General features: G+C 40.0%; 1 protein-coding gene across 1 annotated transcript in view; it reads right to left on the reverse strand.

Moving 5' to 3' along the window:
- Nucleotides 1–24,341, reverse strand: part of ADAMTSL1 (ADAMTS like 1) — a gene marked incomplete at its 5' end in the record, with an annotated part of 328,947 nt that overhangs the window by 23,554 nt on the left and 281,052 nt on the right. Inside the window, 3 exons of the mRNA XM_039244420.1 lie at nt 7,879–8,086; nt 11,042–11,222; nt 12,859–13,071. Coding sequence (XP_039100351.1) covers nt 7,879–8,086; nt 11,042–11,222; nt 12,859–13,071 — 602 coding nt within the window. The remainder of the gene's footprint in view (nt 1–7,878; nt 8,087–11,041; nt 11,223–12,858; nt 13,072–24,341) is intronic.

Here is a 24,341-nt window from a genome sequence, read left to right on the forward strand (position 1 = left end):
AAAAAAAAAAAACTCCCAACAGAAAAAAGTTCAAGACCAGAGGTCTTCACAGGTGAATTCTACCAAACATTTTAAGAAGAGTTAATACCTATTCTTCTCAAACTATTACAAAAATTAGAAGAGGAAGGAAAGTTTTCAAGTTTATTCTATGAGGCCAGCATTACTCTTATACCAACACCAGACAAAAGACCTTAAAAAAAAAGAAAACTACAGGCCAACATTTGTGGGGATCATAAATGCAAGAACCCTCAAAAATGTTAGCAAACTGAATTTAAAACTATATTAAAATGATCATTCACCACAGTCAAGAGAGATTTATTCCAGAGATGCAAAGGGAGTTCAGTATTTGCAAGCAGCAACAGGATACATCACATTAAAAAGAGGAAGAATAAAAACCATATAATAATCTCAATAAATGCAGGGAAAACATTTCACAAAACACAACAACCATTCATGATAAAAATGCTCAACAAAGTGGTTTACAGGGACTACTTCAACATAATAAAGGCCATATAAGAAAAACCCACAGTTAATATACTCAATGGTAAAAAACTGAAAGGGTTCCCTCAAGGATCAGAAAAAAGACAAAGATGTCCAATCTCACCACTTTTATTCAACCTGGTACTGGAAATCTTAGCTGCAGCAGAGAAGAAAAAGAAATAACAGGAATGAAAATTGGTGAAGAAATAAAACTCATTATTCACAGATGACATATAATACTATACATAGAAAACCCTAAGGAATCCACCAAAAAACTATTAGAATAAATAAATTCAGTAATGTTGCAGGATACAAAATTAATACACAGAAATTGGCTGCATTTCTATACCCTGATAACAAAGTAGCAGAAAGAAAAATTAAGAAAACAGTATCATTTACAGTATCGCCAAAATATATGTAAGAATAAATTTAACGAAGGAAATGAAAGACGTCTACTCAGAAACTGACATTGATGAAAGAAATTGAAGATGACATGAACAAATGGAAAGGTATGCCATGCTAACAGATTGAAAGAAGATTGTTAAAATACCCATACTACCCAAAGCGATCTACAGATTAAATATAATCCCTATCCAAATATCAACAATATTTTTCACAGAACTAGAATATTCCTAAAATTGGTATGGAACCACCATAGCCAAAAGCAACCTTGAGAGATAAGAACAAAGCTGGAGGTATCACAATCTCTGATTTCAAAATATGCTACCAAGCTATAATATTCCAAAAACAGTATGGTACTGGCACAAAAATAGACACGGAGATCAATGGAACAGGATAGAGAAGCTAGGAATAAACCCACACAAGAATGTATGTACAATGGAGGAAAAGATGGTCTTTTCAATAAGTGGTGCTGGAAAAAGTGGACAGCTACTTGCAAAAGAATGAAACTGGGCCACTTTTTTATACCATATACAAAATTAAACTCAAAATGGATTAAAGATATAAATTCGAGACCTGAAACTGTAAAACTCCTTAAAGAAAACATAGGCAGTAATATCTTCATCAGCCTTAGGAATGAATTTATGAATATGTATCCTTTGTCAAGGGAAAGGAAAGCAAAAATAAGCTATTGCAATTACTGAATTATTGAATGTGAGAAGTTTGTAAATAACATAGCCCACAAGGTTTTTTTTTTTTCCAAATAGTTTATTGTCAAATTAGTTTCCACATAACACCCAATGCTCATCCCCACAAGTGCCCTCCTCCATGCTCATCCCTCCTCCCCCCCACATCCATCAGTCCTCAGTTTTTGTCAGCATTCAAGAGTCTCTCATGGTTTGCCTCTCTCCCTTTCCCCACCATTTCCCCCCTTCTTATCCCCCTTGTTCCTCCGTCAAGTTCCTCCTAATCCTCCTATACGTGCAAACATATATTTGTCCTTCTCTGCCTGACTTATTTCGCTCAGCATAATACCCTCAAGGTCCATCCATGTTGCTACACATGGCCAGATTTCATTGTTTCTCATTGCCATGTAGTATTCCATGGCCACAAGGGTTTAATATCCAACATACATAAAGAATTTAGGCAACTCAACATATACACACAAAATCCAATGAAAAAATGGACAGAGAACCTGAATATTTTACCAAAGAATACAAAAGATGGCCAACAGACACACAAATGCAAATCAAATCAAAACAGTGAGATATCTATCACCTTACACCTGTCAGAATGGCAAATATGAAAAAGACAAGAAATAGCAAGTTTTGGTAAAGATGTGGGGAAAAGGGAGTCCTTGTGCACTACTGGTAAGAATGTAAATTGGTATAATTATTGTAGAAAACACTATAGGAGAATATAAAAAAATCAAAAACAGAAATGCCATATAATCCAGTAATTCCACTATTGGGTATTTACCCAAAGAACATGAAAACACTAATTCAAAAAGATGCATGCATTTCTATATTTATTGTAGCATTATTTTACAGTAGCTAAGATACAGAATCAACCCAAGTGCCCATTAATAGATGAATGACATAGATAGATAGATAGATAAAGAGATAGAGAGATAGAAAGAAAATGGAATATTACTCAGCCATAAAAAACAGTGAAATCTTGCCATTTGCAATAACATGGACAGACGCAGAGGATACTATGCTAAGTGAGATAAGTAAGGTAGAGAAAGATAGATGCTATTTGATTCCACTTAAATGTGGAATATAAAAAACACTTAAATACAGAGAACAAACTGTTGGTTGTCAGAGAGGAGGTGAGTGACGTGATGGGCAAAATAGATGAAGGGGACTAAGAAGTACAAACTTTCAGTTATAAAATACATAAATCATAGAGATGAAAAGTACATCATAAAGGAATACAGTTAATAATATTGCAATACTATGTGGTGTCAGCTGGTGACTACATTTATTGTGGTGAGCACTGAGTAATGTATAGAATTGTGGGATCACTATGTTGTACATCTGAAGCTAAGTAACATTGCATGTCATCTATCTTCAGTAACGAAAAATAAAAGAGCAACAAAAGTAGGTATAGAGGGAATGTACCTCAGCATCATAAAGGCCCTATATGACAAGCCCATAGAAAACATCATACTCAATGGTGAAAAGCTGAAAGCCTTCCTCCAAGATCAGAAACAAGACAAAAATGCCCACTTTAGGAATAGAGCAATTAGCCCACAGAAAGAAATAAAAGGCATCCAAGTTGGAAAGAAGTAAAACTCTTACTATTTGAAGATGACATATTTTATAGAAAATCCTAAAGAGCACCAAAAACTTGTTTGAATAATAAACCAATTCAGTAAAGTTGTAGGATATGAAATCAATATAAAAAGTCTACTGTATTTCTAGACTAACTGTAAACTGAGAAATTAAAATAATCCCACTTACAAATGCATCAAAAAGAAAAAAATATCTAGGAATATATGTACCCAAGGAGTTAAAGACCTATAAACTGAAAACCTGTAAGACATTAATGAAAGAAATTGAAGATACAAGTAGAAAGATATTCTGTGTTCATGGATTGGACGACTCAATATTGTTAAAATGTTCACACAACTCACAGCAATCTACAGATTAAATGCAATCCCTGTCAAAATTCCAATGATAATTTTTCACAGAAACAAAAAATCAATCTTAAAATTTGTATGTAACCACAAAAGTCCCCAAACAGCCAAAGCAATCTTATGAGAAAACATAAACAAGCTGGAGGCATCATGCTCCCTATTTTCAAACTACTATAAAGCTATAGTATAGTAATCAAAACAATATGGTTTGGTGTAAACCAGACACATAAGTCAGTGGAACAGAACAGAGCTCAGAATTAGACCCATGCATATATACTCAATTAATTTATGGCAAAGGGGCCAAAAATATACAATGGAGAAAGGACAGTCTCTTCAATAAATGGTGCTGAGAAAACTGGATAGCCATGAGGGAAACAGTGAAATTAGACTACTCTTGCACCATACACAATTTCACTCCAAATGGATTAAAGACTTAAACATAATTCCTGAAATTATAAAACTCTTAGAAGAAAACATAGTAAGCTCTTTGATATTATATATATATATTTAAATGTTTATTTATTTTTGAGACAGAGAGAGACAGAGCTTCAGGCAGGGAGGGGCAGAGAGAGAGAGAGAGGGAGACACAGAATCTGAAGCAGGATCCAGGCTCTGAGCTAGCTGTCAGCACAGAGCCTGATGTGGGACTTGAACCCACAAACTGTGAGATCATGACCTGAGCCAAAGTCAGATGCTTAACTGACTGAGCCACCCGGGCACCCCTATATATATATATATATATATATATATATATATATATATATATACAGTAAGTTTATTGTGGGAGAGAGAGAACGCAAGAGAGTGGGGGGGGGGGCAGTGGGGGGGAGAGAGAGAGAGAGAGAGAGAGAGAGAGAGGGAGGGAGGGAGAATCCCAGGCAGGCTCTGCACTGTCAGTGCAGAGCTTGATGCAGGGCTCAAACTCCAAAACCATGAGATCATGACCTGAGTCAAAGTCGGATGCCTAACTGACTAAGCCACTCAGGTGCCCCAGCAATTATATTTTGAATCTGACATGAAAAGCAAAGGCAACATAAGCAAAAGTAAATAAGTGGGACTACATTAGCAAAGGAAACCATTAAGAAAATGAAAAGGCAGCCTACTGAATGGGAGAAGTTATCTGCAAATCATTTATCTGATAAGGAGTTAATATCCAAAATACATAAAGAACTTTTACAACTCAATAGCAGAAAACCAAACAAACCTTTCAACACAAAACAAAACCAAACCTTTTAAGAAGGCAGAGGATATGAATAGACATTTTTCCTAAGAAGACATACAGATGGTCAACAGGCACATGAAAATGTGCTCAAGATCACCAAGCATCAGTGAAATGAAAATCAAAACCACAATGAGATATGACCTCACACCTGTTAGAATAGCTAATATCAAAAAAGATGAGAAATAACCAGTGTTGGTGAGGATGTGGAGAAAAGGGAACCATTGTGCACTGTTGGTGAGAATGTAAATTGGTGCAGCCATCATAAAAACCAGTATGTAGATTCCTCAAAAATTAAAAATAGAGAACTACCATGTCAACCAGCAATTCTATTTCTAGGTATTTATAAAAAAATGAAAACATGAACTTGGAAGGGTATATGCACCCCCATGTTCATTGCAACATTGTTTATAACAGCCAAGACATGGAAACAACCTAAGTGTCCATCAGCAGATGAATGGATAAGAAAATGTGCGTGCGTGTGCACATGCGAGTGCACACACACAGGACTATTATTTATCCACAAAAGAATGACATCTTGCCATTAGTGATGACATGTGAAGACCTTGAGGGCATAAGTCAATTAAGGCAGACAAAGACAAATACTGTGTGGCTTTATAGGTGGAATCTAAACAACAAAACCTCCTCCAACCATAATAGATACAGAAAATAAACTGCTGATTGCCAGAGGTGGGGGTAGGTAAACTATGTGGAGGCAGTCAAAAGGTACAAACTTCCAGTTATAAATATAGCACGGAGATGTAATGTACAGCATAGTGACTATAGTTACTAGTACTGTATGGCACAGCTGAAAGTTGCTAAGAGTCGATCTTAAAGTCTCATCACAAGAAATTGTTTCCCCTAATTATGTATGGTGACAGATGTTAACTAGACTTATTGTGGGGATTATTTTGCAATGTGTACAAATATCAAATCATATGTTGTACACCTGAAAATATAATAATGGGTATCAATTATGCCTCAGTAAAGAAATTCATTATCTAAAGCTCTACTTCCAGACCTGTCATATCAGAATTTGCATTTTTAACAAGATCCACATTAAGGTTAAATCCAGATTAAAGACTTAATGATTCACATCAAAGCTTGAGACATACTTGCCTAGAGGGTTTTAGAAGAAGGGGATGAGAGTGTTTGAGGGAAAGGAGGAGGAAGGACCTTTTTTTCTCTCTTTCAGAAAAAGTAATCACTGAGAATCATCAATGTGCACAGTGTATGTCCCCTTCAGTGACCTCAGTGATCCAATGCAGAAACGTCTCCCCCATGTGTAGCCAGATCTGTTCCCAATTGTAATTTCACAAACTGCCAGTAAGCCTCGAGGGCCTAGAAGTAGTAAGCCTTGGGCTGAGTGAAAGCTAGCAGAAGTGGGCTTTTCCAGGTAGGAGAAAGATGATATCCCCCAGGCATCAGAGCAAAAGGGAGCTCATGCCTCTTTAATTATGAAGCACATACATTAGGTCACTGGAAATAAGGGAGGGTTGGTAAAGGTGCCAAAAAGGAGACTCAGGCCGAGTGTGTTGATTGGCCAGTGCTGAGATTATCCCGGGACTCACCTGGGACAGAAATGGCTTATGGATTGCAAGTGCATGGCCAGATTTCCTCCCAATAACATTTGATCTTCATTAAAGATGGCTACAGCATATTAACTTAATGGGAAATTCCAAGTGATTGTTTTCCAAAGAACACACCTCGGGGTGGGGAGGGAGGAACATGAAGGCAGTAATGTGCAGGTAGCCAGTTCCAACAAGTTTCAAGTTCCCAGCTGCCCAAAACATTCAGTCATGTTAGTTCATACAGTGACACAAAGAACTAAGAGCCTTGTGGTGGTTTTGGGGTGTTCCAGCAGGCCAGGCCTAATGGCACGGTTCAGATACCAACTAATCACAAACTATGTCTGACCAATCAGTCATCCTACTGTCAGACTCTGACAAACAATATTTGTTACCGCATAGTTAGTGGGGTGGGTACTAGCTGATTATCAGCATTGGCAGGCAGCTCTTAGATACTAAGTAAGTCCCCAGTAGGTTTTGAATACATACTTTGAAATGAACAGAACATATGCAATTATGTCATTTCCCCCAAGCACCACACTGGATTGTTTTCTCTTAGTGCCACCAACATTCTAAAACAGAGAAGGAGTCAGATGAGTAGGAAAACTACTCTGTCTAAATGGAGACCCTACACACCTGCACTGGGAAAAGCCCAGGCCTCTAATTACAGTGGGAATGTCTGACTGATGCTCAGTTCTACCTGACCCAGAAATAATCATAGAACAATGGTAAGGTGACTATCATCGCCTCCCTTTCCTCCAAGGTTGCTTCTGTCATGGCATAGTGTCTGTCACTGCTCAGGTTTATTCCTCCCCACTGAGAATCTTCAATTTGTGTTAATTTTTAAAGTCATAACTAAATATAAAATTTCCTCTCCAAATGGAGAGTCCTGCGGCTCCTTCTTATATCTAGAAGAGGCCTCATCCCTCCTGGGGTCCCATGAGCCTCCATCGTTGCAGTGTGTTAAGCTAACCTGGGACTTTCTTGGCTATCCTCTGGCTGAGAATTGATAAAGGAGTTGGTGGTTTCAAAGCGATCCAGCTAGGCTTCAACTCTTCTTAGCCTGGAATAGTTGTTCTCTACTATGCCTACACCCCAGCATCTCCTGCATAGTTTCTAAAACTTGCTGATGCTCGGATTCCGCCCCTGAACAACTGATGTAGAATCTCAGGGAGGTGCAGCCTGGACATTGGTCTAGAAGTTTCTTAAGTGATTCTGTGTATCCCAGTTGAGAACCCCTGGCTCCGCATAAGACTGCAGTACCCACATGGATCTCGTCAGAGTTTTAAATCATCCACCTTAGCACAGCTGGCGAGGAGAGGTGGCCTTATAGAAAATGAGTCTGAAGAAAGGGTTACTGAGGGTTCACTGATGGCCTGAGAAAGGAAGAAAGGAAGACCTGAGGAGGGGGAGGGAAGGGATCAATAGGATGGATACTGGGAAGATGAGTTGATGACAGGTGGGATGTGAAAGGTCTGACATCACAGAGGATGTGGCAGTGGTTACATTTTACTTCCCACCTCGGCAAGGTCCACACCTTTAGATTTACCTGTCAAATAAAATCCACTTACCTGGCCCCAGCTGGAGAAGGCCCACTCCACGCAGAGCTGTTGGTTACAGGCCTGGGTGTCTACTGGCCGTTTGGCAAGCTGTGTGCACATGTCGTTGGACACAGGAGTGGAGATTCCAGAGGCTTTCAGCTTCTGGCAGGTCACCCGGCGGGTCTGGACACCTCCCCCACAGCTCCGGGTACAGGCAGACCAGGAGGTCACCATCCACCTGGGGAGAGGGAGGAAATCAGGTAAGCTGCAAAGGGTCAGGCCTTGGGCAGAGGAATGATGCTATACAGTCTCAGAAATAGAGCCTGTAACACCCCCCTGTTCTCACCACACAGCTACTAATTTGGGGGGCATGACCCTTTTCAAGGTATACATGGAAGACTAGAAAATGGGCCCCCAAAAGATATCTGCATCAAATCCTTGGCACCTGTGAATGTTCCCATGCTTGGACAAAGGGTTTTTACAGCTATAATTAAGGACTTTGAGATGAGGTTATCCTGCATTTTCTGTCATCATAAATGTCCCTATATGAGAAAGACAGAAATCAGAGAAGAGGGGGAGACCATGGGACCACAAAGGCAGAGGCTGGAGTGAGGTGGCCACAAGTCACAGGATGCCTGGAGCCACCAGAAGTTGCAAGGAACTTGCAAGGGGTGAACCCCTGCTGACCTCTTGATTTTGGACTTGTGGGCTTCAAGGGTATGAGAGAATAAATGTCTTTTCTTTTAAGCCTCTGTGTTTGTGTTAATTTGTAATGGCAGACACAGGAAACAAATACCCTTTGGAAATTGACTGCAAAGGTGCATCTCAAAAGAGTAGTCTGAAGGTCAGTGGTCTCAGCTTGACCCTGGTCCCCAAAGCTATGAGCCTGCAGGTGGAATGCTCTGTGGAGACAGTCCTTTAGTCAGTTACACTGCATGGCAGTTCTGGTACTTCCTAAAGCCATCCAAGTGTGTGACATAAGAGGGACAGTTTCCTAGGGAAGTCAGACCCAAACTGTGTCACCTCCTGACCAAGGAGGCAATCTGGCTCTCACTGAAGTCAACATTTTGTCTGCTTGTACGCACTGTATTTTCTCCCTTGCCTTAACCCACATCACTGGATTTTGTTGAATCCCCGAGAAACATGCAAAGTTCATTCTAGCTTTCTGGAGCAGTCCCCCACCTCTCACCTCCATGGTGAGGTATAGGTCTTATACCTCTTTGAGGGCTGCACATGTGGTGAATGTAGTTCTCAGAATGTTCGCTTCCAACTACAATTTGGATCCTTTGAAGGGAAACTGACCGAGATGGGCAAATGGCTTTTTCATAAAGCCAAGCTGTAATCTGGGAAATGCTCTGAAATCCTCTGTCCGTATACTAACCTGTAGGGGCTCTCTGTGCATGTTTGCATGGTGGGCTAGTTCTCAAAGAGAAATAATGAGAAAAGACTTGGCACTTTCCAGCCATTTTATTCAATCTAGGGAAAAACCAACAAACCACCTACCTACCCACCCACTGAACCATTCTTTGGTTTTTATGGCCTGAGAAAAAGCTTATCTAAATGAAATGGTTGACTAGCTACCTGGGTCAATGCAGGACCTCCTGGCCCTATTCAAAGACAACCAGGGCAATATTTATTTGTGTTCAAAGAAGGCTACAGGAGTGCCCAAGAAGCCCAGGAGGGAAACTAGTCAAAGGTAAGCCTGTGGCCACTCCCTAGGCGAGTGGCGCCACATCTGGCTCTCAGGAGAGGCAAGTAGCAGGGACAGGGGGCACATTCCACTTGAATCTGGTTCTGTGACTTATTTAATTTGGTGGAACTTCCCTGCTCCATTTGCCCTGGAGAGAGATGAGATGACTGAATGCAGATTTCCAACCCACAGGAGCAGAGCCACTTAGGAAGCAGGCACGAGGTGTTTTAAAGCTCCTGGGGGCACTGAAACCCAAGCAGACATGGCCATTATTTCATTTGCAGAAGTAAATGAGGCTGATTGACTCTGACCATCACCACAGCCAATCAAAAAGTCCTTGGCATGTCCAAGGCTTCGTCTTCATTTCAAATAGCTTGGCGAGGGCAATCTTCCAGCCCCTTATATCCCCGGTGAATGTCAGGCCTGTGTTTCAATCAACTTTTATTTCCAAATATACATTTCAGCAATTTTTCAGGAGCTGGGGTGGGGGGTTTGTGAAAGGAGAGGTACGGCTATGTTACAGTTCAGGAAGGGTATAAAAGGACATTAATCATTCCCATGGAAACCTTCCCGTCAGCAAGTCAAACTGCTGATATTAATGAGTGTGTTTCATATTTCATTGAGTCTCTCCTGGTTTCAGCTGCTCCTTATGACTCAGCTGGCAAAACACAGGGCGGATGCCTAAGTAGTCTATGGAAGTCCCACACATAGGTAGTAAAGGGCCATTGCAAGAACCAGCCAAGTCCCCCCAGGCTCTGGGTGCCATGCTGGTGCCAACTCTGAGTCCATCCATTATCCCTTTAACTACTGTCTGCAAACTGGGGGGAGGGTGCTCTGTGTGACTCACTACTTCTCCAAGCTGTAAGTGGCAGAGATGGTGGGTGTCGTTCTGGGACCAGATGCTGAGAATATATATCCACCATTGAGGCGACTATAGAAAACGAAGAAGATTTATTGTGACATCAGCAGGACTCAACCCTTCAAAGACAAGACTAGGGTATGATTTCCTCACCTCAACTAGAGTACTGATAAGCACGGTTTTTGAAGTTAGAAGAAAGGGGAGGGGGTGGGGTGCTGGTCAGTAAGCCCTATCTCCTCGGCACCTCAACCACAAACACATTTCTCCTCTTACAAACAAACCAGAGGGCCCATTTCTTACTGCAGGATGAAGGCTAGCTCTTGCTAGGGCCTGGAAGGCTCCCGGCCCCCGAACAGATCCTCTGAGGCCCTTGGGATGACCAGATAGCCCTCGGCTCTCTGAGTGGTGAGGGAATAAACTGGCGAGGGAGGAGGCCCATTCTGATGGATAGCTTCTGCACAGCGGAGAGGCCTGACAAGTCTGTGCCCAGAGGAAAGAAGAGTGTCTTGGATGGCAGGCCCCCTTGCTGGCACTCTGTGTCTCTTCCTGTGCAATGCCGGACAAAGACTAGCCACCAAGGTGGCTAAAAGCCAGGGGTCAGCTGTGGGGTTGGGGAGGCCTGTGCCAGTGTCTGCCACACTCACCGAGAAGGGCAGTCTCTCCGGTTGCATGCAATGGGCTGCACAGCAGGGCGCACCTTCCCTGCACAGTGGGTGGGGTTGACCTCTGTGCTGTTCAGCAGACACCTCAGGCGGGGTTGCTGGATGCCCCTGTTACCGCAGGAGGCTGAGCAGGTTGCCAGTCTGTCCACAGACCACCAGTAATCTGTCAGAGGAGGATCAGAGGTGAAAAGAAGCCAGCAGTATGCCTGTGCTCTGTGGGCACAATTTATTATGCATGAGACTCCGTCCATCAGTGCGCTCCATTCCCAATTCATGTAGGCAAGAGGCCTCGGCTCCAGGAGCCTCGGTTGGCTCATCCGTAAAGGGAGGACGAAGCCTCTACCTTGGGGAGTTATTGTGAGCACCACCTATAATGAAGGTAGAGGGCCTCGCCCAGCACCTGGTGCAGGGCCAGTATTTAGAATCAGTGCCTCTAGTCTTTCATGTTTTTAAACACACTTCCAAAGTGCTTTCTCTTCCTAGTGGTTCACCAGAAAGTGACTTTATTTTTCAACAAAGAGCTATAAAAATATCAGAAATACCTAACAATCATATTTAGACGTGCACATTTGAGTTGGACTTCATAGATGTTACTAAACACAACAACAACAAACAGCCTATCCAGAGAGTACTCATTGACGTGAGACAATGACGTAAGGGAGAAATTCAGTTTCTCTGGGTTTTCTATTTGGGGGTCTGGGACTCACTGGGAGGAAAGCTGTTAAAAATAACTGCAGGCTGGTAAATTGTGAGCGCTTATTTGCAAGGTCGTATATTACAAACCTTGCAGATAGGCACTGGCTTCTGGTTTTTAGCGGAGAATGGCTGGTTGGCAAGAAAATGGAACATTTACTTTCCTGTCTCAAGAGCCAAATGGCAGGGGAGGCTGTTTAAGGGGAAAACCCATTTGCTCAGAAAAATCTCCCTTCTCATGTGCTACGCTGGCACAGAATTCTGTCCCTTCCCACAGAATACTCCATTTTAGAATGCATGCAATGGAATTTTGTTTTTCCTTAAAATAATCACACACAGGCCACAGGTTAGAAGTAGCTTATGGAAACCATGAAAGCCTCACTTAGTTTTTATTTAACATGACCCACTTTGGGTTAATTTCTCACTGTTCTGGGCTCATTCACAACCCTTTCTTGGTGCAGCTGATGCCAAGCCCCTCCCACGGGCTTTCTGACCTGCCCATGTTCCTGGAAGATTAATGCATGAACCACACAGTCTATTGTCAATGGGGCCACAAGAAAGGGTGACTGCAAAACACACAGCATATGACTACAGTTTAAGACTCCTTAGGATGATAAGCAGGTACTGGCACTGGCTTGAGTCTCCAGGAGAGGAGGCACTAACGAAGCAGTTTGGATTAAGAGATTATTTTTTGACCAAACCTACAGAAAAAACTTGCATTAGTTTAACAGGTTACTTTGCACACATGCACATGTGTGCTTACGAGTGTGTGTGTGTGTGTGTGTTTCTTACTAAACACACAAAAATGAAACATTTTTTGACTTTGATATATCGTGGTGTTTCTTTGGTCCTGGGCAGCAGCAACATTGTGAAGCTGAAGGGCCCATTTATGAAAGCAGCACTGACTTCCAGATTCTGCTGGGACGGAGCCTGGCGGCTCTTCTGAAGGGCCGCATCATATGGAAACATGATTCAGCTTTGACTTTCATGCTTGAGGAACCACTGGAGATCAGAAATCAGTTGGTTCTATTAGAGAATTAGATTCTCAGGTTGACCTTCTTATTCAAGGAATAATCTCGGCACCCAAAGCCTGAAGTGTTCCTTACCTTGGATCACCAACGAGGCCTTTTGCACGAGTGTTCCTGCCTCATTCTGTGCAACACAGCTGAATTCCCCTTGAGACCCGCCACTAAGATTTGCAACCTGGAGAATCTGTCCAGCTGCCAAGATATGATGTGTCAGTCCTGGGACAGTGGCAATTGGCTGGCCATCGTGGAACCAGGTGATATTAGGGGTAGGGTGACCTCTGATGGGACAGCCTAGAAGGAGAGGAGAAGAGAGAGAGGCCATTAATAAGCCAGAAGGGCCATATTCCTGACTTGTTCTTTTTGTGCCTCTGTGGCTCTAGAAGCCATACATAGAGTGTAGTCTCCATACCGGCAGCATATTTCTTTTGCTTGCTATTTCCAAGCAAATAGATGTTTTTATTCTCTGGAATTCTGGGAAGGGGACTATTATTCATTCAATTAAGTGAAAATTCTCCAAGAACACAAAGTACCTATTTCTATGTCCTTGTAACTAACCTTGAAAGAATGCAGCAATTAATATTCACCCCTTGAACATTTTTTTTAAGTTCATTAGTTCCTACACTGATTTTGTACTGGAAGAAAGCACTTCTTCAAATGTAGGGAGTTGGAAAAAAAATGCTATATAGTAATAGTTAAGAATCAATTTAATTGGTAAAAATCTAATATTGGCCACTGTTTTACTGTTTATGTGATTATCAAGCCAAAGTTTTTCAACAAACTCTAGAAAGCAATTGTAAACACCAATTTAATTTTTCTATCAGTCAAGAACCTTGTCCTTCTAACAACTTTTGCCAAGCCTGCATTTTGACATGTACGATATTCTACTTATCTACATAGTCATTAAACATACTTTGATACATTAAATTCTAAAATATTAAGCTTAGATATTATGTCTACTCAAGCTTTTATAGCCTTGAATTATTAAAGTAAACTGATTGCTACTGTGAGAAAAAACTAATTTTCTTTAAATTCAGAGCACTCGCTGAATTTGCTGTTTTGTCCTCAATGACTTAGCTTCCACAGACAATTTATTTAGAAGTTCCAAACACATGGTAAACCATTCAAAATTAAAGATACTGGTGTTTCCCCCTCAATTTAGTTAAAGAAGTAACAATGTTGTGCCTACTGTTCTGGGGATATATAAGACAGTGATGATTATCTTCCCCTTTGCAAGGAGATCCTCACTGGTATTGAATAAAAAACAAAGCACAGTAATAAAACTGAGATGTAAGGCAGAAAATGATGAGATCTGGGGCACCTGGGTGGCTCAGTAAGTGAAGTGTCCGACTTCAGCTCACGTCATGATCTCATGGTTCATGGGTTCAAGCCCTGCGTTGGGCTCTGTGTTGTGTGCTCTCTCTCTTTATATTATATAAAATATATAAATATTATAATATTTATAATAAAATATTTTAAAAAATTAAAAAAAGAAAATGATGAGATCTGTGAGACAAGAGAATGGCCACCTGTATGGCTGTGTGTACCTATGGATCTATAAGAGAAGGAATTTTCCAAGGTTGTCTTGTTTTCTATGCTGGGGTCAACACTGTTAGAATTTGTATAGGATGCAGAGCTAACACAGGGAAGGTCCTTAGACATTATTGAGCATACACGCCAGAGGAGGAAACTGAGGCCCAGAGTTGTTAGATACTTTCCCAAGATTAAGTGGCAGGCTTTCTGATTCCTTGACTTGTGTTCTTTCCTTTATATCTGCTACTTGTGCAGCTGCACACCAGCAACTTACTTAGGCATCCTGTTATCTCCTTCCTTTGTCTGCTCATTCCTTTTGTCCTCTAGTGCCCTAACTTCTTACTTACTTACTTACTTATTTGTTTGTTTGTTTGTTTATTTTTCATAGTAACTGTTTGGTTAAAGGGCTTGGGTCAGACTATTTTGAAAAGGGCCCTGGAAAAATAATGCTAAAATTGACTGTCTGAAGTTCAGTATAGGATATCATTGTTACAGAACCCAGTTCTTCATTCCTCCCTGTATTGACTCACTTTGCCATGTAACTTTGCAGTGGCCTTCCATGATTGGTGGGCTATACTTCCCCACCTCCTGATTTTGGGTTTGGCTATGTGACTACTTTGGCCAATAAAATGAGTCAGATGTTACACTAACAATGAACAATCTGAAAGAGAAATTAAGAAAACAATTCCATTTATAATATCAAAAAGAATAAAATAACTTAAGAATAAATTGAACCAAGGAGATTAAAAACGTGTACAATGAAAACAACAAAATGTTGCTAAAAAATTAAAACAGAAATGGGAGGTTTGCTCTTGGATTAGAAAACTTAATATTGTGAGATGTCACTAACCCCAAGTGAACTACAGGTTCAGTACAATCCCTATCAACATCTCAATGACTTTTGTTTTTGCACAGATATAAAAATCCATCCTAAAGTTTATATGGAATCTCAACAGACACTGAATAGCCAAAACAATTCCTGAAAAAGAACAAACTTGAGGGTTTCACACTTCCTGATTTCAAAACTTAGTACAAAGCTACAGTAACTAAAACAGTATAGTACTGGTTAAAAAAAAAAAAAAAAAAAGACCTACATTATGGACCAAAAGAACAAAATAGAGAATCCTAAAATAAACTCTTGCTTATATGGTCAAATGATTTCCAGCATGGATGCCAGAACCATTTCATGGTGCTGGGAAAACTAGATATCCACATGCAAAAAATGAAGTTGTATCCTTACCTTACACCATATAAAAAATTAACTTAAACATTAACTTAAAAGTATAAAACTGTTAAAAGCAGCTTTATGATATTGTATTTGGCAGTGATTTCTTGGATATTATACTAAAAGCACAGGCAACAAAAGAAAAATAAACAGGACATCATCAAAATTGAAAGCTTTGGTGTGTCAAAGGACACTGTCACCAGAGTAAGTAGGCAACCCATGGAATGGGAGAAAATATTTGCAACTCATAGATTTGATAAGGGATTAATGTCCAGGATATATAAAGAATTCCTGTAACTCAACAACAAATATAAACAGATATACTAAAAAACATATGGGCAAAAACTTAAATAGACATTTTTTGAAAGATATAAAAATGGCCAATAAGCACATGGACAAATGTTCAACATCATGAATTGTTACAGAAATGTAACTCAAAACCATAGTGAGCTACACATCACACCCAGTAGGATTATTATTATAAGAAAAAACAAAAATAAAACACAGAAAATAACCAGTGTTGATGAAGATGTGGGGAAAGCAGAATCCTTGTGCATTGCTGGTGGGAATGTAAAATGATGCAGCCACTGTGGGAAATAGTATGGAGGTTCTTCAAAAAGTTAAATGTAGAATTACCATATGATCCACCAATTTGACTTCTGGATACGTACAACCAAAGGAATTGAAAGCCAGGACTTGAATAGCTATTTGTACACTAATGTTCATAGCAGCATTATTCATAATAGCCAAAAGATGAAAACAACACAAATGTCCATCATTGGAGTAGATGAACAAAGTATGATATGTATGTATGATGGAATATTATTCAGCCTTAAAAACGAATGACATTCTGACATGTGTGACAACCTGGATGAACCTTGAACACATTAAGTGAAATAAGCCAGACACAAAAGGACAAATATTGTATGATTCCACATATACGAGGAACCTAGTGTAGTCAAGTTCATAGAAGCAGGAACTAGAAGAGTGATTGCCAGGGGCCAGAGGAAGGGGAGCATGGGGAATTGTTTTTTAATGGGTACAGAGTTTCAGTTTGAGATGATGAAAAAGTTCTGAGGATGGAGAAAGCGTGGTGGTTGCACAATGATGTGAATGTAATTAATGCCACTGAACACTTAAAAATGTTTAAAATAGTAAATTTTATGTTATGAGTATTTTACCACAACAAAGGAAATGAGGCAGATGTGCTGGTGTACCCGTTCCAAACCTAAATCTCAAGAGACCATGTATTTTTGCTTGTGCTCATGTGCCTTTGCTATCACCAGTAGAAGAATATGCCTGGACTGGCCTGATGATCCCAAGAGGAGGTTGAGAGAAATGTGGAGAAGGGCCAATTCACCCCAGCCAAACTCGGTTGAGTTCAGCTGAACTAAGTGAGATCAGCAAAAATAAATGTTTGCTATTTTAAGCCATTGAATCTTATTATTATTATTATTATTATTTTTAATGTGGTGATAGCTAACTGATACACTTAGGGAGGAGGGAGTCCCAAATTTCTCCTAGCTCTATGGATCCAAGGCTTGGGATAGGGCAATATTTCTGCCTGTGCTCTGATCACCTGTGTCTTCTTATTCAGATATTTAGGAGGAGCAGGTTCCTTGCATGCTCCTGGTGGCACCTATGCATCTAATATGTTATGAAGTCTGTGGTACTGTTACTCCTGTTACAAGGTGGGGGTAAAAATGGCCTTGAGGGAGAGGTGTATAGAAATAAGTCTACTGGGGAGCCCCCCCAGAAGCAGGAGTACCGAACTCCCTTCAGTTCCAACTGTAGATGCTGATTTCATTTTCTAATAAAAGTCAGGAATACTGTACATTTATTTAGGCAAATAGCATGATTTAAAAAGTGAAGCCTGAAACCAGTGTAGCTTTTCAAGACTTGCTTAAACAGGCCAATATATGTCTCAATCACATCTTATTTGAAGGAAAAAAATAAGGTGTCATACATGGTTAAGACGCTGGTTCCAGGAATCATTATGTTTGGTCAGTGGGGACAGAGCCCTGGTGAGGCTGACTATATTCTAAGTTGATAAATAAGGACTTTGCTATTCCCAAGGAAACATGAGATATTTGGCAAGGAAATCTCTCATATTTAGCCTAATCTCCATTTTTCCAACTCCATTAGGATTGATTTTCTGAGAGTTTTTAAGCAGAAAAAGGAGCAGTAGCAGCCTCAGGCTGTTTTCTATGGCTGATGGAGTTACTTATCTGGGAGCCAGGAATCCTAGTCAGCTAAATGGGAGGTTCATTTGCATAACAATTTACATTTATAATCCTCCCTCCTTCTTGGAACCAGGGGCCATAGTGAGCAGCCAGGACATCTCTCTTGGCCCATTGGGGTCTTGAGTCTTGGAGAGGCTCCCAGGGCCTTCCAGCCTAGTGCTCCCAGTGTGGATGAGATGGGGCAGAGTTTCTTCTAAGGGCAGGTATGAGGGCTACCATGACATGGAGTTCTTAAAACTTGAGAAGGACCCATGAGTAGCAGCAACTGAGACAGATGTACAGAGCAGCTGGCTTCCTAGTAATGCTGAGACCTATCAGGATAAATATCAGTTTTGCAGAACGTTTTTTTTTTTTAAATATATTTATTTATTTCTAGGAGAGAGAGAGAGACAGTGTGAGCAGGGGAGGGTTAGAGAGAGAGGGAGACACAGACTCTGAAATTGGCTCCAGGCTCTGAGCTGGCAGTCAGCACAGAGCCCAACGCGGGGCTTGAACCCACAAACCGTGAGATCATGACCTAAGCAAAAGTCGGACGCTTAATTGACTAAGCCACCCAGGGGCCCCTTGCAGAATGTTTTAAAGAGAAAAGCCATTTTGTCACTTTCACATGCACGGACACAGATTCATGACTCTCACAGAGAAGTCTAGAGTCGATAGGGTTCTCTGGTTTCATTTTTCTAATCTGTGAATGAGAGTTTTGACATAGTCAATGGTTTTATAATGGATAGTTCCCTGGGCACCTGGGGAGGGGCCTTTGAGAGGAAGTCAGCATAAAGTGGGGCTCTGGGGATTCTATTTCCATTTCAATAATAAAAGAATATGTTGGGCTTCTGCATAAGAAGATTCCACTGTTGATAACCACTGAATTAGATGATCTTTAACATCCTTGATTTAAGGTACCCTGATTTCCCATCATCATTTCAAACTCATCTTCCTCACCCTCTTCTTCCTGCTCCCCAATAGCCAAGTGCCAAGGGTAAAATAGACCTATTCAATCTATATTTCTTAGATCAATGTGTAGTGATATGGAACTATGGCAATGAAAAGCTCATGGAAGAGATGTTACATATGAAGGTTATTTAGGATTAAGGTAAACTGAGGGGTGCCTGGGTGCCTTAGTTGGTTAAGCATCTGATTCTTGATCTTGGCTCGAGTCATGATCTCATGGTTTGTGAGGTTGAGCCCTGAGTCGGGCTCTGCACTGATGGTGTGGAGCACGCTTGGGATTCTGTCTCTCTTTTTCTCTACCCCTATCCCATGTGTTCTCTCTCTCTCTCTCAATAAATAAACTTAAAAAAAAAAAAAAAAGGATTAAAGTAAGCTGAGACCAGGGATAGAGAGTAGGAAGTGGGGGCAGTTTAGAAGATGCAGTGTGAGCAAAGGGGCCAAGATGAGAAAACTTATGGTGTGGTTAGAAAAAATGACTAGTTGACTTGGCTGGAACATATAAAACATAAATGAGGCTGGAATGGTGTGTGGGAGTTGCAATGGGTGGATCTTGACAGTCAGGATCTAGTCTTTTGGGAGCCCCTGTAAGTTTATAAAGAGGGAGTGATATTTGGCTTTCGAAAGACTATTAAGGTAGTTCTTTGCAAGATGCATTGGCTTGAGAGAAAGGAGAGTCTAGGATATCAGTTCATATGTGGTAAGAAATGAAACATATTTGCAAAGAATATAATAGAATATGAGGAAAGGGACAGAAGAAAAGCTAATAAGGTTGGAACACTTGTGAGATTATTAACAAATAGCTAAGTCAGGAAGAGAAGCTATTGCTTATCTCCACCCCTGGAGATAGATGAGTTTAGTTTTTTTTTTTTTTTTAATGTTTTATTTATTTCTGAGGGGTGGGGGAGGGTTAGAGAGAGAGATACAGAATCTGAAGCAGGCTCCAGCCTCTGAGCTAGCTGTCAGCACAGAGCCTGACGCAGGGTTGAACCCACGAACTGTGAGATCATGACCTGAGCTGAAGCCAGACACTTAACCAACTGAGCCACTCAGGCACCCCAGATGAGTTTAATTTTAAGCACAAGTTTAGTTTTAAACCTTTAAATGTTGTGATGAAACCACAGTATAAAAAAATTCATCAAAGTCATAGGGATAAAAATGGAAGTTGAATATTTGCTAGAAACAAATTTTAGAACCATTTTCATAAATGTATGTGAATGAAGTCTTCAATGAAAAGAGATTAAGCCTCAGGACAAAACAATGGGAGAATTCTAGCACTCAGTGATTGATGACTAAAGAGGACGTATTAAAGATGTCTGAGAAGAAATGGTGTGAGAGAGGACAAAATTGAGACTGTGTGATATCATGGAAATCCAGAGTGGAGAGAGATTAAAGAAACTAGTTGTCAGAAAATAAGTGATTAATAAGAATTCATGTAATGAATGAATGTTTTCATTCATTTACAAAAATAACTGAATAAACATTTTCCTCATAATCGCCTCACTCCCTGCTCAGGCAGTAGGTAAATTTATTCTAACTCATGTTTGGATGATCAAAATTTCCAAAATTTCCAAAAAGTTAATAGAATCAGAAATAAAAGTGTCTCATCAAAACATCCCATTCAACGCTATGCACATCCATATATTGAATTTAAGAGAAAATTTACCTCTGGGTCTTCAATCTTTAGAAGTGGACCAACATCTGGGTTATTAAGAAGATGAAAAATTAAAGAGGGTAAATGGGAATAGTTCAAATGTAGCAAAACAAGAACAGAATAGATCTTGGCCATAAAACTCTTAAAACAACTTGACTGGGGATTCTAGCTTCCAGTAATGGTGAATAACTTGGTTGGACTAATATTCCTGTAAATAGCAATCATAAAATCTAAACAACTACCACAACAACCCCCATTAAACAACTCTTTGAAAGCAGTGAAGAGTAACCAAAAGCAGTGACAGAAACAGGAGGTGAATCTATCCTAGAAGTTCAGGAATTGCAACAAGTGTGGTTTAGCAGCTTCTAGCTTGCTACCTGAGGAAATTCCTCAAAGCCTATGTGGCTCATGGAGGTGGCTTGAGATGTCAGAGGCCAGAGTCTGGGGGTTGTTAGAAGAGCTGAAAAGTTAAGGGGGAAAATCCTGGAAGAGTCAGAGTGGGGATAAACCTCAAAATCTGCATAAATCCTGTCCAAATTCTTAGTAGACAAACCTCAGGGGACCCAGCAAAAGAACAGCAGCTAGAAGGTGAAAGAATAGAGTAGAAAATTCACTTAGTGTTCACTGCAGGGAAGACAGAGGTTGGAATTTGAGTCCACCAAAGTTGACTGTCCACCAGAACAAGAATAAACACTCTTCTGGGGAACATAACAGAATCCAGAGTCTCTACAATATACCATTTATAATGTTCAGTATACAATAAAAAACTATTAGGCAAGAAGAAATGTGACCCATACTCAAACATGAATTTCTCTCAGGATTGTATGAATTCTGAGATGCAAGTGTTTCAATGAGTGGACAATGATTTTAAGCAACTATTATAAATAGGTTATTATAATAGTTAAGGTTAAATAGACTTAAATAGGTTAAAAGACTTAAAGGAAAATACATTCATAGTAAATGAATAAAGTATCTTAATGGAGAAGTAGAAATTATAGTGATAAATTCCAGAGCTGAAATATACAAAAAATGAAATAAAAAATTTATCAGATGGGCTTAACAAAAAATTGGAGATGGCATGAGTCAGTAAACCTAAAGCCTTGAGGGGTGTATTAGTTTCCTAAGGTTGCTATAACAAAGTACCACAAACTGGGTGACTTAAAAAATGGAAATTTACTGTCTTACAGTTTTCGACGCTAGAAGTCTGAGATCAAAGTGCTGGCAGTGTTAGTTCCTTCTGAGGGCTGTGAGAGAGAATCTGTTTTACCCCTGTCTTGTAGCTTCTTGTGTTTTGCTGGCAGTCTTTGAGGTTCCTTGGACTCCAGTCTCTGCTTTCATATTCACATGGAGTTCTCTCTTGAGTGTCTCTGTGTCTAAACTTACCCTTTTGGTAAGTCATATTAGATTAGAACCCACCCTAATGACCTCATCTTAACTTCATCATCTTCTAAGACCTTATTTCTAAATAAGGTCACATTTACAGGCTTACAGGGGCTTGGAATTTCAGTATCTTTTAGGGGGACATCATTCAACCCATAACAGAGGACTATCCCAAGCAGAGCAAAGCAGTCTGAATGAACTGATGAGATAAAGAATAGAGTTCAGAGAGGCTCAGGCAGCTAGATGTTGTTGAGAATTTTGGAGATAAGAGTGCTACGTAGAAAAAGAGCTCCAGAAATCTGCATAGATTCATCCTGACAATTTGCTCAATTACAGATATAATGCATAACTCTATAACAATGAACAAAGACCAGCTAAGGAGCTGTGAGTCTAATAATTCCCAAAGCTCAAATAGGGCTGGAAGACCTTGAAATTCTGACCAGCCAGACTGGAAGATCCTTGATGGTTTTCTGGAGTATTCAGCAGAGACCCTTTAGGGGCTCTACAGTAAAGACTACTCTAGAGGTGCCCTAATCATGCTTAAATTTAAAAAAAATGTCAAAAAGATAAACACTGAACTTAGCAGCTTCACAGAGGAAAATCCAACCATCTCTAGAAGACAATAAAATCCAGATACTTATTTACACAAAATTTACACCATCCAGCACTCAATCAAATGTTAACTGATAAGTCTAGAAGCAGGAAAATGCAATCCATAACCAAGACAAATTCAGTCACTGGAAACAAATCTAGAAATTAGAGGGATTATGGAATTACTAGACAAGGATATTAAAATAGAATGTTAAAAATGTTAGGTATTTATAGGAAAACATGCAGATAGGAAGAAAATAGAAGGCATAAAAAGAATCAAATGAACTTCTAGAAATGAAACATACATCTTATGAAATAAAAAACTCACTAGATATGATTTAAATATGAGAGAAAAAATGTGTGAAACTGAAGATGTAGGAACAGATAATAGAGTGAAGAAAAGAGAAATAAAACTGAAAAAAATATCAAGTGGTCAAACATATGTTAGACAAGGATATAGTTAGACATGTGTATCTGTCAAAAATATAAATGTCAAAAATGTCTGGTTAAGATTTGAGCATTTTAGAGGCGCCTAGGTGGCTTAGTCGGTTAAGCGTCTGACTTTTGCTTAGGTCATGATCTCGTGGTTCGTGGGTTCGAGCCCTGTGTCGGGCTCTGTGCTGACTGCCAGCTCAGGGCCTGGAGCCTATTACAGAGTCTGTGTCTCTCTCTCTCTCTGACCCTTCCCTGCTCACGCTCTCTCTCTCTCCTAGAAATAAATAAAAATATTTAAAAAAAAAGATTTGAGCATTTTAATGTATGTATATTTCACTTAAAGAATAATTAATTGGGGAGGGGGTGGGGCATAGGCAGAAGTACAAGTGAAATAGAAATGGCAGCATGTTAATTGAAGCTGGGTGATGAGTGTTGTTTACTTTGCATATATGCAAAATTATCCATAATAAAAAGGAAAAAAAAAACCCTATATTTCTGTTGTCTGAATCATCGATTATCATAAACAACTCAGTGTCTAAAGTGTTGCTTTTCACATATTCTGCTCATACTCTGCTTTTTCTATAAGGGTTTAACACATTAAAAAAGTTTGCTGTTCCAGCCTGCTACTTTCAGATATTTCCTCAAATGCTTTGTTATCTGCCCAACTTACAAATTCCTGCTCATAGGTTCACCTTCATTTGTTTAGCCCTGTTGAAGTCAGAGATCACTTTCATTTGTACTTCTGTCACCCTTGATTCTGGCAACTTTAGTTCAGTTGCTGTGTGTAGCAGAAACTGCTAGTGATCCTATCCTCCGTGTCCTCTCCTTGGAATCAAAGAACCCCTGAATTTTAATTAGGTAGATAGCTGCCTGGAATAGAGACATTTCCCATCCCCTTTTGCAAGAAGGTATAGGACATACGATTGCCTTCAGTGAAATGAGGAGAAACGTGATACGTACACTACCTGTGACATGTCTTTCAAAGAAAAGGACTTGCTCTTGTTTTCCCTTCCTCTATCTTCCGTGTACATGGAGTGAATTATCTTGGCCTACCCAGGTGTTGGATGTCAGTGTGATAGGAGTTAAAATTTTTTTTTTGTCTGGGTCCCCAGATGACATGGTAGGTTGTCAGACCATCCTTGGAATGTCTTCCCCCGGACTGCCATGTGAGACAGAATTACACGCCTGTCCTGTTGACTGTGATTTTGGCCCTTTGTTAGATGTTGTTGAATGAATATCCTAACTATGACAGTCCTAAATATTCTTTTCTTACAGGGCCAGTGTCCCGCTATATAGGTTACTGTGTTTTCCTTCACATCTGTACAGTGACCAGAGAGGATATACTTCTAGTAAGTGTGGCTACTCAGCTTGGATTGAAAATGCTATTGGGGAAGTCTGCTTGCAATGGTAAAAAGAAAGGAAAGACCAAAATAAACTAATTATGACTAAAGCAAATGAACAAAATTGCTGGCCATCTGCCTTTTCCATCACTAATCTGTCTTTCAATGCTTTTAACTGAATACATAACTCATTTTCTTTAAAAACTTATTTTGTATCC

Source organism: Hyaena hyaena, unplaced genomic scaffold, assembly GCF_003009895.1.
Source record: "Hyaena hyaena isolate Hyena2069 unplaced genomic scaffold, ASM300989v1 scaffold_240, whole genome shotgun sequence".
Lineage (NCBI taxonomy): Eukaryota > Metazoa > Chordata > Mammalia > Carnivora > Hyaenidae > Hyaena > Hyaena hyaena.